The sequence below is a fragment of the Phocoena sinus genome, chromosome X (assembly GCF_008692025.1).
Source record: "Phocoena sinus isolate mPhoSin1 chromosome X, mPhoSin1.pri, whole genome shotgun sequence".
Taxonomy (NCBI): domain Eukaryota; kingdom Metazoa; phylum Chordata; class Mammalia; order Artiodactyla; family Phocoenidae; genus Phocoena; species Phocoena sinus.
This window is the reverse complement of record NC_045784.1, coordinates 100,254,549-100,268,481: the sequence shown is the minus strand read 5'-3', so window position 1 is coordinate 100,268,481 and position 13,933 is coordinate 100,254,549. Positions and strand designations below refer to the sequence as shown.

The 13,933-nt window shown below is 35.9% G+C and overlaps 1 protein-coding gene across 4 annotated transcripts in view; it reads left to right on the top strand.

Annotated features, from left to right (window-relative positions):
• The window catches only part of KLHL13 (kelch like family member 13), a 191,937-nt gene that overhangs the window by 74,716 nt on the left and 103,288 nt on the right, over positions 1-13,933 (top strand). For 3 of the 4 annotated variants that reach the window (XM_032620831.1, XM_032620835.1, XM_032620832.1), the window contains one exon: positions 5,353-5,426. In XM_032620831.1, coding sequence (XP_032476722.1) covers positions 5,377-5,426 — 50 coding nt within the window. In that variant the 5' untranslated portion in view covers positions 5,353-5,376. Of the gene's footprint in view, positions 1-5,352; positions 5,427-13,933 lie in introns of those variants that run through there. The other variant, XM_032620836.1, reaches the window with a different exon arrangement.

Below are 13,933 nucleotides of genomic sequence, written 5' to 3'. Positions count from 1 at the left end.
TGTTTCCTCTCTTTGTTCTCTCTTGAACCCACAATAATGAAACTTTTTACCACCATTCCATGTAAACAGTTCTTATCAAGGTGACCAGTGACCTCTGGGTTACCACACCGAGTTGTTATTTCTCCATTCTTCACTTAACCTCTCAACAGCATCTGACGCACTTGGTTATCCCTTTCTTCATGTAACACTTTAGTTTACCTTTCAGATGACTACATCTCCCTGGTTTTCCTCCTACCTCATGGCTACTCCTTCTTACTCTTTTTGCCACATTCTTATTAGTTTTTATTTTGAAATAAGTTGAACGGAAAAGTATAGACTGAAAATGGAACATCTCTCCCTGCCCGCCTCAAAACCCATATTCCCTCTCACTAATCAAAAATATAAACAGGCTTCATTTGTGTGTGTATGTGTGTATAAATTTCATAGGTGGAAACAGTGCCTCATTTTAAATTACAATTATTTGTTTATTAATGATTTTTATTTTCTGTACACTTTCTGTTTATATTATTTGCTCACTTTTACTATAGTGTTTTATTGGTTTTATTAAGTGTTCGTGTTTGTGTGTATAAATTAGTATCATTAACTCTGTTGTCTGTTATGTGTATTGTGAAAATTTTTTTGAATTTTATTTTTTTATACAGCAGGTTCTTATTAGTTATCCATTTGACAGACATCAGTGTACACATGTCAATCCCAATCTCCCAATTCATCCCACCCCCGCCCCCACTGCTTTCTCCCCTTGGTGTCCATACGTTTGTTCTCTATATCTGTGTCTCTATTTCTGCCCTGCAAACCAGTTCATCTGTACCATTTTTCTTGGTTCCACATACATGTGTTAATATACGATATTTGTTTTTCTCTTTCTGACTTACTTCACTCTGTATGACAGTCTCTAGATCCGTCCACGTCTCTACAAATGACGCAATTTCATTCCTTTTTATGGCTGAGTAATATTCCATTGTATATATGTACCACGTCGTCTTTATCCATTCGTCTGTTGATGGGCATTTAGGTTGCTTCCATGACCTGGCTATTGTAAATAGTGCTGCAGTGAACATTGGGGTGCATGTGTCTTTTTGAATTATGGTTTTCTCTGGGTATATGCCCAGGAGTGGGGCTACTAGGTCATATGGTAATTCTATTTTTAGTTTTTTAAGGAACCTCCATACTGTTCTCGATAGTGGCTGTATCAATTTACATTCCCACCAACAGTTTAAGAGGGTTCCCTTTTCTCCATACCCTCTCCAGCATTTGTTGTTTGTAGATTTTTTGATGATGCCCATTCTAACTGGTGTGAGGCGATACCTCATTGTAGTTTTGATTTGCATTTCTCTAATAATTAGTGATGTTGAGCAGCTTTTCATGTGCTTCTTGGCCATCTGTATGTCTTCTTTGGAGAAATGTCTATTTAGGTCTTCTGCCCATTTTTGGATTGGGTTGTTTGTTTTTTTAATATTGAGCTGCATGACCTGTTTATATATTTTGGAGCTTAATCCTTTGTCCGTTGATTCGTTTGCAAATATTTTCTCCCATCTGAGGGTTGTCTTTTTGTCTTCTTTGTAGTTTCCTTTTCTGTGCAAAAGCTTTTAAGTTTCATTAGGTCCCATCTGTTTATTTTTGTTTTTATTTCCATTACTCTAGGAGGTGGATCAAAAAAGATCTTGCTGTGATTTATGCCAAAGAGTGTTCTTCCTATGTTTCCCTCTAAGAGTTTTATGGTGTCCTGTCTTACATTTAGGTCTCTAATCCATTTTGAGTTTATTTATTTATTTATTTATTTATTTATTTATTTATTTTGCTGTACGCGGGCCTCTCCCTGCTGTGGCCTCTCCCGTTGCTGAGCACAGGCTCTGGACGCGCAGGCTCAGCGGCCATGGCTCACGGGCCCAGCCACTCTGCTGCATGTGGGAGCTTCCCGGACCGGGGCACGAACCCGTGTCCCCTGCATCGGCAGGTGGACTCTCAACCACTGCGCCACCAGGGAAGCCCCATTTTGAGTTTATTTTTGTGTATGGTGTTAGGGAGTGCTCTAATTTCATTCTTTTACATGTAGCTGTCCAGTTTTCCCAGCACCACTTATTGTGAATTATTTTTTCTGCTTTACCAAATGCCATTTGACTTTGTGGTATTTTTGAAGTACAGAGTTCTATTTTTTTGCTACAGTCAGATTTAACAGTTTTTTCCTTTATGGTTCCTGGGTTCTGAGTGCTGCATACCTTCTCCACTGAATCATTATAAATAATTTCACTAGGGTTTTATTTAGTACTGCTTCAAAGCTTCCATTTTTACCTTTAAATCTTTGGTCCTTCTGGACTTTATTTAGTGTATGAAGTGAAGCAGTGTACAACCTATTTATTTTTCTAAGTGACTACCTGATTGTCCCCCGATCATTTAATCATCTCTATTTCTCTTACTCATTTGAGGACCACCTTCACTGTAGAGTAATTCCCTGATGTATTTAAGTTCCTCACAAGTCATTAAAAGAATTTATTTATTTCTGTTTTATTTTTCAAACCACTGCAGTGTGATTCTCCCCACTCATCGAACTCCTCTTGAAAAAAGGTCATCGTGGACTTTATAGCTGTCAAATCATTTAGCTGTATCTTACTTTGGGCAGAACGTGAAACAGTTGAATACCCTCTAACCACTGTTCTTCTGAACTATCCTTCTTCTTTTCACACTTCTTTTAGTTTCCCTCCTACCTATTGTCTCTTTTCTTTGCTAGCTTGTCTTCCTCTGTTTATTGCACAAAAGTGTTCGTTGAGTTTGCACTTTCTCCTGGCATGAGTAATATTTCCCAGTCTCATCACTTAACTGGCTAAATATTCCTGTGTTTTCCTTTCTACTTCCAACCTAAATCTAGACCTATATTTCCAATTTTCTGTTAGATACTATATGTTGTGCCCTGGGTTACTTCTATATGTCTATACAAACCATTGTTGTTTTTGTTTTCAGTGTTTTTCCTTCTTTCTATACCCTACCTCACTTGATATCATCACCATTTCCCCTTGTTACTTAAATAGATTTTGTCTTTGCTATGTCCCCTTATCCCTTTAAAATCTGTCAGTGATCTGTCATAAGTCCTAGTTCTTCCTGCCTGCCCTCATAGTCCTTGTCTGTGCTCTCATTTCATGCCTTGATTTTGGAAGTAGTTTCTTATCGGTCTCCATACTTCTGGTCTCTCTCTCTGGTCCACCACCACATTGCAGGCAGTGTTAATTTTCTACTACATATGTTTGATCATACAAACTCCATGGTTAAAAATGGTTGGTTTCATTTATATCTTGCATAAGTTGATCACATACACTTACTTCCTCTCTCTTCCTAACTCCATTAAAATGAGAGTAAAGAAATGGAAGAATTCAAAAGGACAAAGAGAACAGGAATGGAAACACTGACAGATGTAAGGTTGGAACTATTTTTTTACTTAGAGCAAAGGAAGTTACAACTCCAATATCTTCCCCTACGTGAACTTTCGAGAGAAAGCAACTCATTCTTCCCATAGAATTCCTAATATTTCAAGACTTGGAGGCACCTGGTCTGTAGAAGGCAGGAATGAGCCATGAGATTGAAAGCACGGGCTGTTCTTTGAAAGTCTAAAATAAGTCACTGAAGTCTCCTGTACCATCACCCCATCTCTGCTCCTCTGGAGACCAGAGGTTTATTATGTGGAGAATTTGACAGGAGAGCCCTAGACTCAGAGATCCAGGTGCAGCAAGTGGATTGCTTAAAACGATGGGATTAAGTGAAAGTTTGCATACCTAATTTTGGGACCTGTATGTTCTACCCTAGATGTAGTTGGTAAAAAGTTTCATGAATTAATTATTTTCACATTCCCAGATTCCTGATAGTAATCTAGATATAGCTGGTTTTCTCTTGGCACGTCTTCTAAAAAATCATGTAGCCTAAACAAAATTAAAATTTCTCAACCTCTCAGCATTCTCTCACTGGTTAAACACTTTTAGAAAAGGTAAGTCAAAAGTCAGTTGATTTTGAGATGCTTAAAAAATTTATTTTGTTTAGGCTACTCAGTTTCTTTACTTGTAATAACAGAGACTATAAGCAGAGAAATGCGATTGTGCAAATAATTATGAATGCTATGTTGTCATTTGATTTGTTTCTTTTTTAGAGTTTTGAAGACCCAAGAAACAGAGTACAGTTGACCCTGAAACAGCCCAGGAGTTAGGGGCGCCAACCCCTAAACAGTTGAAAATCCTCGTACTGCTATCTCTGCTGTTAAAAAAAAAAAAGAATTGATAAATGGTGCACCCAAGGGCAGAAAGTTGAAACAGATTGGATAGAATCAGGACTGAAACCCTAGTTCTTTTGATTCCACATATTATGATCTCTAATTGAACACAAGCTTTTCCCCACACTTAGTTCATTTAAAGATTTGTAAAATGGAAATGCAGGTACTATATTTATTGAGAAAAATATGTAAGTGGACCTGCACAGTTCAAACCTGTTTTGTTCATGGTCAACTGTACTTTTCCCCCTTCTACTTCTTTTCCTTTTGCCCCTAAGTTAAGGGGCAGGTGAAGGCAGGGAACAATGAAGAAAATCTTTTTTCCTCTAGCTTAATTATTTTAGGTTTTCAAGTAGTTTTATAACAAACAATTATATGAACAAACTAAACTGGATACTATACCTTTTTATCTTCCCAATGCAATAAATTGATTTTATTAACAAGAAACATTTATGTAAATTATACATTTTTGCTTCCCAATATATTTGAAATGAATAGAATACATTAAATATACTCCCTATTGCCAATGCAAAGCATCCACATTACTAAAAACAAATATATACTATAGTTTACTACCACCTCGCCTGCTCCTTTCCCGTAAAAACAATGTTCCTACCTCTATTACCTATTTTATATCTTTAAGGTTTAAAAATCTTTAAACAATCTTTCTATCCTTAATTTTGACCAACCACTTTGAAAATCGTGGGCCCTGCATATGGGCCCCACAGGCCTCAAGTCCTGCTGGTAACTCTTCGCTTCTTAACTTCTCTGTCTCACCCAACTTCACACATACACCCCAGGTCTTCTGACTCTCATTTAATCCATCTTCCTGTATACACGGTGGTTTTTCCATAGATCATTGTTGGCTAATGATTTCACATGAAATTAGTCAGTACTCTTTAATGATTTCAGTGTTGAATTTCGTAGGTATTTGGGCTATTGCAGATTCAGTTTCTTAATTTTCATAAGCTGTAATATGGATATTAGGTACATGGACATACATTTTGCCTATCGCAAAATATGTAAAATATTACAAAGGTAGCATAATGTGAAAATTCTAGTGTTGATTTTCATAGTAAATATTGACTTCTTTTCCTCCTGAACAGGTCATTCTCCAACTTTTAGAGGTGATGGATCATCTGCATAGAGGGGAATCAGTTGCTGCAATACTCCGTAACCGGTATATTTATGGAAGCAATTTACCTTATAAGTTATATAATGTCTCTTCTGCTTATTTATTTACCTAACATAGTTGGTGTTCAATAAATATTTGTTGAATACCTGGCATAAAATAAAAGTATTTGCTATATGAGTGAATAAAAGAATGCCTGGGTGACAAAGAAATGGAATGAAGAACATGTTAATAACTGTGTGTTCTGAGCTAATAAAAAACATAGAAAATATAATCAGAAATCAAAATTGGTGTACATTGTGAACACCTGGAATTCAGTCAGTGGAGCTATTGATTTGAATTTTTAGTTTTAAAGCATACCAATGAATAAATACTGGTATCTGTTGCTTACGAATAGATGTCTTAACAAAGTATTTTTTAAAATAGCATTGCCCTGTGATTGTGTGTACCTTTCTGTTATTTAAAATTCCAGTTAAAACTTTTTTAGGGAGTTCTGAGAAGTTGAGAGCTTCCTCTGTCAATTTAGGATTTTAAATTCATGGTTTAAAGAAACATAGCCTTTACTTTGCAGCAGTGAAAGAGTATCCCTTATTCCCAATAGTTTAATTGTATGGTTTGGGTGAAATATTTGAAATAATATGCTGGAGTTGTCTGTATCATGGTTCTGACAGTTACTAGTGTAGTCTTGGTTAAGTGTTTTAATTGCCCTGGGCCTTAACTTTCTCGTCTGTGAATTGGGGATAATAATAATACCTATATCTCAAGATTGTTTTGAGGATTAAAAAAGCGTCTATTGGGTGTGTGTTTGTGTGGAGAGAGAGAGCTTGGCAAGTAATTCACGGTATATCCGTGCTTGTGTTGAAATATAAATGTGGGATTTTAACTATTTTGAAAATACAATATTTGTGTTACTAAATTCTAAAGTACTTTAAAAATAGGTGTGTCTTAAAAGAATATGAAAAGGGGGGAAAGGCTGAAGTATAAAGGGGACACATATAACGTTATTGTTATTTGAAAGATACCATGGTAGGAATTGTACATAATATTCCCATCAAGGAAATATTGAATGAAAGGTACTTGCTTGTTGGAATGTGGGCAAGGGGCTGTAAGGTAGACTTGTTCAGAGATACCGAGAGCCAGGAAATCACAGCAGGAATCACGTGTTGCCATGTTGGGTGAAAAGATAGAAGAGTAGATTGCTGGGCCAGTTGGACGGGGGACATTGTGCCGAATACCTAATGGTAAACTGAGTCTGTAGAGTTCAAGCACTGCTGAAGCAGGGATTCTGTATCACACATTTGGAAGAGGAACTAGTCGGATGGCAGGATTTCCTAAGCTCAAGTTGATAACTGGTGGTTATAGCATAATTGAATTTGTTTCCATTATTATTATTGAGATATAATTGCATATAGTAAAATACACAAACATTTAAATATACATATTGATTTTTATACATGCAGTCATCCAGGTAACCACAACCCAGGTCAAGATAGAAAACAATGCCATCCCTCCAGAGAATTCCCTCGTTTCCCTTTCCAGTTCATGTCCCCTCCCTTCCTACTGACTTACATATTTGGGGTTAGTGTTGCTTGTTCTTGAACTTCATGTAAATGGAGTCAAACACTGTGTGTTCTTTTGTGTATGGCTTCTGTTGTTCTAAATAATGTTTTTGAAATCCACCATCCTTGCAGGTATCTGTAGTTTCTTCTTTTTTTATTGCTCTGTAGTGTTCCATTGTTTAAATATACCACAGTTTGTTTATCCATTTCTTGTTGAGAGTCACTTAAGTTATACCCATTATTTGGCTATTATGAATTAAGCTGTTGTTGACATTTTTTAACAAATCTTTTTGTGGCCATATACACTCATTTCCTTTGGATATATACCTAGAAGTAGAATTGGTGGGTCATAGGAGATGTATACATATATTTATTTAATTTATTTAACATTCGTAGAAATTGCCAAGCACTTTTTACCATTTTCTTTTCTGACCAGTAGTAAGTGAGAATCCTCACAAGCTCTTGGTATTTAATTTTAGCTATTCTCTTGGGTATATAGTTGTTTCCCACTATGGTTTTCACTTTGCCTTTTCCTCACTTGTTTATTAACTATTTGTGTTTTAGAAGTATCTGTTCAAATCTTTTGCCCATTTAAAAAATTGGGGTTTTTTTCTCTTTGAGTTTTAAGAGTTTTTAAATTTTTTCTTGATATTTAGATGTATGTCTTATGAATATTTTCTTCCAATCTGTAGCTGGCCATCCCATTTTCTTGTTTGTATCTTTTGGTGAGCAGTTTTATTTTTGTTTCATTTTGATGAAGTTCAATTTATCACTTTTTTTCTTTTATGCTCAGTAATTTTTGCATCTTTCTAAGAAATCTTTACCCTCCCAAATTTCAGGCTTTCTTCCTGATGTTTTATGGTTTTAGCCCTCACATCATAAGTGCATTCTTGACCAGAAACTTAAATAAATGAACTTATGAACTGTTTGTATACACAAATTATGGATCAGTTTCATATTCTAAATAAAATACAAACCAAACACATTTAGGCATGTACGACAAGTATTAACCCTTTGTGACTAGGAAAGTTTTACCCCAGAGTGTGGATTCCTTAATACCATGAAAGCTACTCATATGATGCATCCTGTCAATAGATCTCATAAGAAATAAAAGGTACAGTAAATGCTGAAGGTGTTTGAAAAAAATTCATTGCCCATAAGAATAAAGAATTAGTGATAGAAAGTTGCACTCTTAACAAGAAAAATAATTATCTCTCTGAAACCAAGAAACAAGCATCACACTTAATGATAAATGTAAGAGTTGTTCCTTAAGCAGCAACAAAACAAAGATGCCCTCTAATCACCACATTAAAATATGTATCTATAAACTATGGCCAATGTCAATAAAGAGGCATACTTAACAGGAAGGAGGAGACAAAAAAATGATGAAGTTTTAGAAGATAGACTCATGTGCCTGCAAAAGCTAAGACATAAAAACAAGTTCTTAATTGACAGTTTTAATATAAGTTCTAAATATAGTTGGATATAAGATAAAAATAAAAACCAGTACCTTTTATCTATATTACAAATAGTCATTTAAAATATATAATGGAAAACATTCCATTTACAAAAGCCATAAAATGTAAATATTTAGTAATAACCCCAACAAAAATTTCTAGGACCTATATGAAGAAAATTTAAAAATTCAACTGAGAGATAGGAAAGAAGATATTTTTTAAAAATGGAGAGACATGCGATGGTCCTCGATTAAAAGGCTAAATTTTGGGGCTTCCCTGGTGGCACAGTGGTTGAGAGTCCGCCTGCCGATGCAAGGGACGAAGGTTCGTGTCCCGATCTGGGGAGATCCCACATGCCGCGGTGCGGCTGGGCCCGTGAGCCATGGCCGCTGAGCCTGCGCGTCCGGAGCCTGTGCTCCGCAACGGGAGAGGCCACAACAGTGAGAGGCTCGCGTACCGCAAAAAAGAAAAAAGGCTAAATTTTGGAAAGAGCGCTTCCCAAATTGTTATATAGATTTAACACGAATTTAATGGGAAATTGAAAATTTTGTCAAGGTGATTATTCAACAAGATAATGAATATATGAAAGAAATGTATCCCCATTGCTTAATACAATGTCTGACATGTAGTAATTGCTGGTCAAAAAAATCTAATTTTTCTATTTATAATTCAACAAACATTTATTGTGTAATTGCTAAGTGCTAAACATTTTCAGGTGCTAAAATATGATGATGAATATTAAAAGTGATGAATCTTTGTTCTATTGCAGAAAGTTAACGTCGAAAATTAGTAAACAAGGTAGGAAGATAAAGAATTAAGGGTGGAGGGTAGCAGTGCAGAATAGCATCAACCTGTTATTAGTCTTAGATGCTTTTAGTCTTGCAATCTACCATTCAGCATATGTTTTACCCTATTAGGACTTTTATTCCAGTGATTCATTTAGTACAGGGAGAGGTCAGCCATATGTGTCTTGCTTTGTTGCAAACAGCAAGTGTGAGCATCGTCCTCATGTACACATTACAGTAATGTCAGGGAGACATTTGGTTAAGAGTCACCCAGTTGGTGTTATGGTGGTGGTGTGTACTGATGGGGTTCCTAGCTGTAATAAGGATTTCTGCAGTGACGTGTAAAGCTCTAACAGTGTTCCAGTTTTCTAAAAGTACTCTTTGATAAATAAAACACAGTATATAATATTGTCTGATGTTTGCAGTAAGGAAAAAGAGTGCCAAACACTGTATAATTGGATTTTCATCCCTTTAACAAATATTATGCACCACTTACTGTGCACGGTGTTAGGGATATGGCAGTGAATGATAATACATGGTTCCCTGCCAGTTTGGTGGCTATTGTAGTAGTCAAAATAAGAAATGAGGAGAGTCTGAACAGAGGTGATGGCAGTGGAAATGAGGAAGAGGGGAGGGGAGGGAGTTGTGAAATACTTAGGGGTAACTTTAACAATACTTGGCGTTCAACTAGATTCTTCACACTCCAGTCAACATGATCTTTTAAAATGGATTATCTGATAATGTGGTCCAGATTGCCCTTTCCTGTCCCTGACTATTGAAATCCTACCTGTTCTCCAAGACCCAGATCAAATTCAGTGCCCTATGTATCAACCTTCCCTGATCAATCCAAGCAGATGATCAGGAGGGTCTCTTTTGCCTCTGAACTGGTTTTCTTCCCTGTAGTGAATTTTATCACATTTGGCTCTGCATTGAAGTTAATTTGAGCATCTTTCCTTACAGCATCATTAAGAGAGCTCTTTCAGAGCGTGACTACCTGTATCTAATGTATATTTATATCACATTGCATATAATGCAGGATTTTGTACATAATAGGCATTCATTAAATATTTATAGAAGTTATAACATTTATCAATAATTATTTGTTGCCGATGATTTCATTTGGTTAAATTGTTCAGGTTAGTTTTGTTTCCCACAGTCAACTCTTACTAATAGTTAAGCAATTGAATATTAAACAACAATCTTTAAGTTGTAAAATAGACTAATGAAATTTACTACAGATTCTAAGAATAAGCTCTGACTTTTTTTACTGGCTTACTATATAATCATTTCTTAATAGTATATGATGCCAAGGGAACACAGGGCTTTCAATCTGGTCATCTGATATTTTAAAATATTGAGCCTTTACTGTTTGTCAAGAGCTGACCTCATCTGTAACATTTAAGGATTGGAAGATCCCGACCTTCCTCTTAGTTTTAAAAGTCTGGAATTATGTCTTTAAACCTAAGCACACAGTAGGTGATAAATAAACACATCTTTGATTAACCTTGAGGATGGTCGGTCATTGAAGATGTCCTTTTTATTACTGTTTTCACAATTTGACTTTATAAACTTCCATGAAGGTATGGTTATTTATGCTCTTTCAAGATTAAAAATTTATGAAGATCTAGTTTTACCTTTGCTAAATTGAGTCAGTGATTATAATAAGGTTAAATCTTAGGCTAGAAGATGCCCATAAGCATTGTAATATGAGGGTAATGCACGAATTTCTGAGGCCAGTTAAATTTTATACAGCGGACTTTTATTTTGGCCCAGAAATTCTGTAGGTTTTGGTTACCCACTATAATTGTCGTAATACATTGCTGTAGGTGCACGTTTATCAGCATATTTGTTCCTCTTACCGAATAGTTGCATATCTTTATACAAAGGACGTGAACTTGTTAGTAATGTTGCCTGTTTGATCTTTCTAGAGAATTTTCCAGGCCAGAAGTGTTCCTGCTTCTGGGGAGAGGAATTACTACCCTGATTCCCCTTTCTGTGTCTTAAATGTTCCTGTTCATAATTCTGTACATGTTCTACACATTCTTTCTGGGACATCTCATCTACAGCCATTAGTTGAATCCCAAACTATATGTGAAGACCTTAACATTTCTATGTATTTAACATTTAAATCTTTTTCATGAGTCCCCAACTAAAAAGTGCTGTATTCCTCTCTCTACCAGTTTGTTTATTTGTTTTGACTTTACAAGTAATACATATTTATTATAGAACACTTAAAAATAACAAATTATATACAGATATGCAGGGAAAATAATCACCGAAAGTAACTCTGTTAACCCCTTAATGCATTTTCACTCTAGTCTTTTGGTGCATTTTGAAATGTAACTGTAGTTGTAATTATTGAACATGATATGATTCTAGTGTTGTACTTAAGAGCAGAGGCTTTGAAGTCTTCCAAATACAGGTTCAGATCAAGCTTTGCTTCTTGCTAGCTGTGTGAACTTTGGAAAGTTTCTTAACCTCTCTGAGTCTGTTTCCTCATCTATAAAATAAAAGAGTATCATTGTTTGGGATTGTTCTGAGAATAAAATAAAATTTTATAAGGTAGTCACATTCCTGGTACATGATAAATTCTCAATAAATGGAAGCACTTACTGTTTTATTATACTGTATATCATGTCTGTATCATGCTGTTTTTCTTAGTTGTATCATGAACATTTTCACATGTTAATAAAAACTTGTAGTAGATATAATAGCTGCAAAGTATAAACTCTTTCATGGTATAAATGATTTCTTAAATATTTAGGTTGGATCCACTTTTGGGGTGTTATTTGTTTTAGTGTCTTCCATATCTATCATATTTTCTCTCCTCACTTTAATATTTGTTATCTTTTTTCCTTTTACTTAATGAATTTATTTTATACTGTATCAGACTCTCTCTTTACTCCCTCTGATATACATTTTGGTTGTGACTCTGGTTTAGTTTCCTGGTAGTTGGCAAATACAATTTATTGCTTTCCTCATCTGATCATGTTATCTTATTTGGTTTCCTCTTCCTGCTTTACTGAGGCCATGTTTTCTCGTTCTCCTGAATGTGCCAAAGGCTTTCAACATTGTTTTCTGACTCCTATATGAAAGCATTTGCAGAGTTCTGCTCTTTCTCTGAGTCTTTATAATGACAAGTCTCCTTGTCCTTGTTTTTCAATACATTTTCATTGCTCCCATGCTAGTTGTTTTTCTGTTTGTTTATTCTCAAAGGGAGAAAGATTCCTTGAATGGCCTTTGTACTGGCTGTTCCCTTTGTCTGAAACGTTCTTCCCCATGGTCTTTTTGTGGCTGGTTCTTCTTTTCAGATCTCCACTTAAATGTCCACTTAAAGGTTTTCTTTGACCACGCACTCTAAAGTGGTCACTTGTTTAGTGTCACACACCCCCCCCAGTTTCATTCTCTGCATGACTCGTCACTACCACTATTAGATATTTTCCTTCTTTGTTTATTATCTATCCCTTTTTGCTAAAATAGAAGCTTTAGGAGGTCAGGGATCTTGTCTGTCTTGATTATCTTTTTCCCCAGCCAAGATTCCTGACCTTGTTTATTTTATTTTATTTTTTTAATTTTTATTTTATATTGGAGTGGAGCTGGTTAACAATGTTGTGTTAGTTTCAGGTGTACAGCAAAGTGATTCAGTTGTACATATACATGTATCTTTTCTTTTTCAAATTCTTTTCCCATTTAGATTATTACAGAATATTGAGCACTGTTTCCTGTGCTATGTAGTAGGTCTTTGTTGGTTATCTGTTTTAAATATAGCAGTGTGTACTTTAATTTTAGCACCTACCACCATGTCTTGTACATATTAGTTGCTCAGTAGGTATTTGCCTACTGAATGAATTGACCATTGCCCCTGTATGTGCTCTTGGGTACTTGGGTAATCCAACCCCTTCCTCAGAGTTTTACCCATGAGCCAATACTGACAGAAATAAATGATTGAAATAAATAGACGAGGGAGAAGAGACAATTCTTCCTTGCAGAACAATTCCGAATTTTATATATGTACGAATGTGTGTGTTTGTATGTATATATTTCCCCCATTCAACAGATGGAACTTCATCTATCTCCCGCCTTGAGTGTGGACTTAATGGTTTGCTTTCCAAAGGAAAGAGTATGGAAAGGAAAAAATAGTACCATTATAGTGAAGAAATGTGGAAAATACTACCTGTGGTAGACCTAACAGTGGCCCTCCAAAGATGTCTACATATTAGTCTGCAGAACCTGTGACTGATACTGTATGTGGCAAAAGCAGACTTTGCAGATGTGATTAAGTTAAGGACCTTGAGGTGGGGAAATTAGCCTGGATTATCCAGGAGAGCCCAGTGTAATCACAAGGGTCCTCATAAAAGGGATGCAGGTGGATTCAGAGTCAGAAAAGGAGATGTGATGATGGAAGGAGAGTTTGGAGCCATGCTGTTTGAAGATGGAGGAAGGTGTCATAAGCCGTAGAATGCAGGTGGCCTCTAGAAGCTGGAAAAGACAAAGAAACAAATTCTCCCCTCAAGCCCTGCCAATACCTTGATTCTAGACTTCTGACCTCTAAAACATTAAGATAGTCTATTTGTGTTGTTTAAAGCTGTTAAGATTGTAGTTGTCACAGCAGTAATAAATGAATATACCATATATCCGGAGTCTGGCACACAGGTTTCCCAGTATATAGCAATATTTGTAATTTCTGACTTGATATGAACACAAGAGAGGTATCAGGGGTGGACAGTGGAAGGGAACAGCACCTTTGCCAGGTC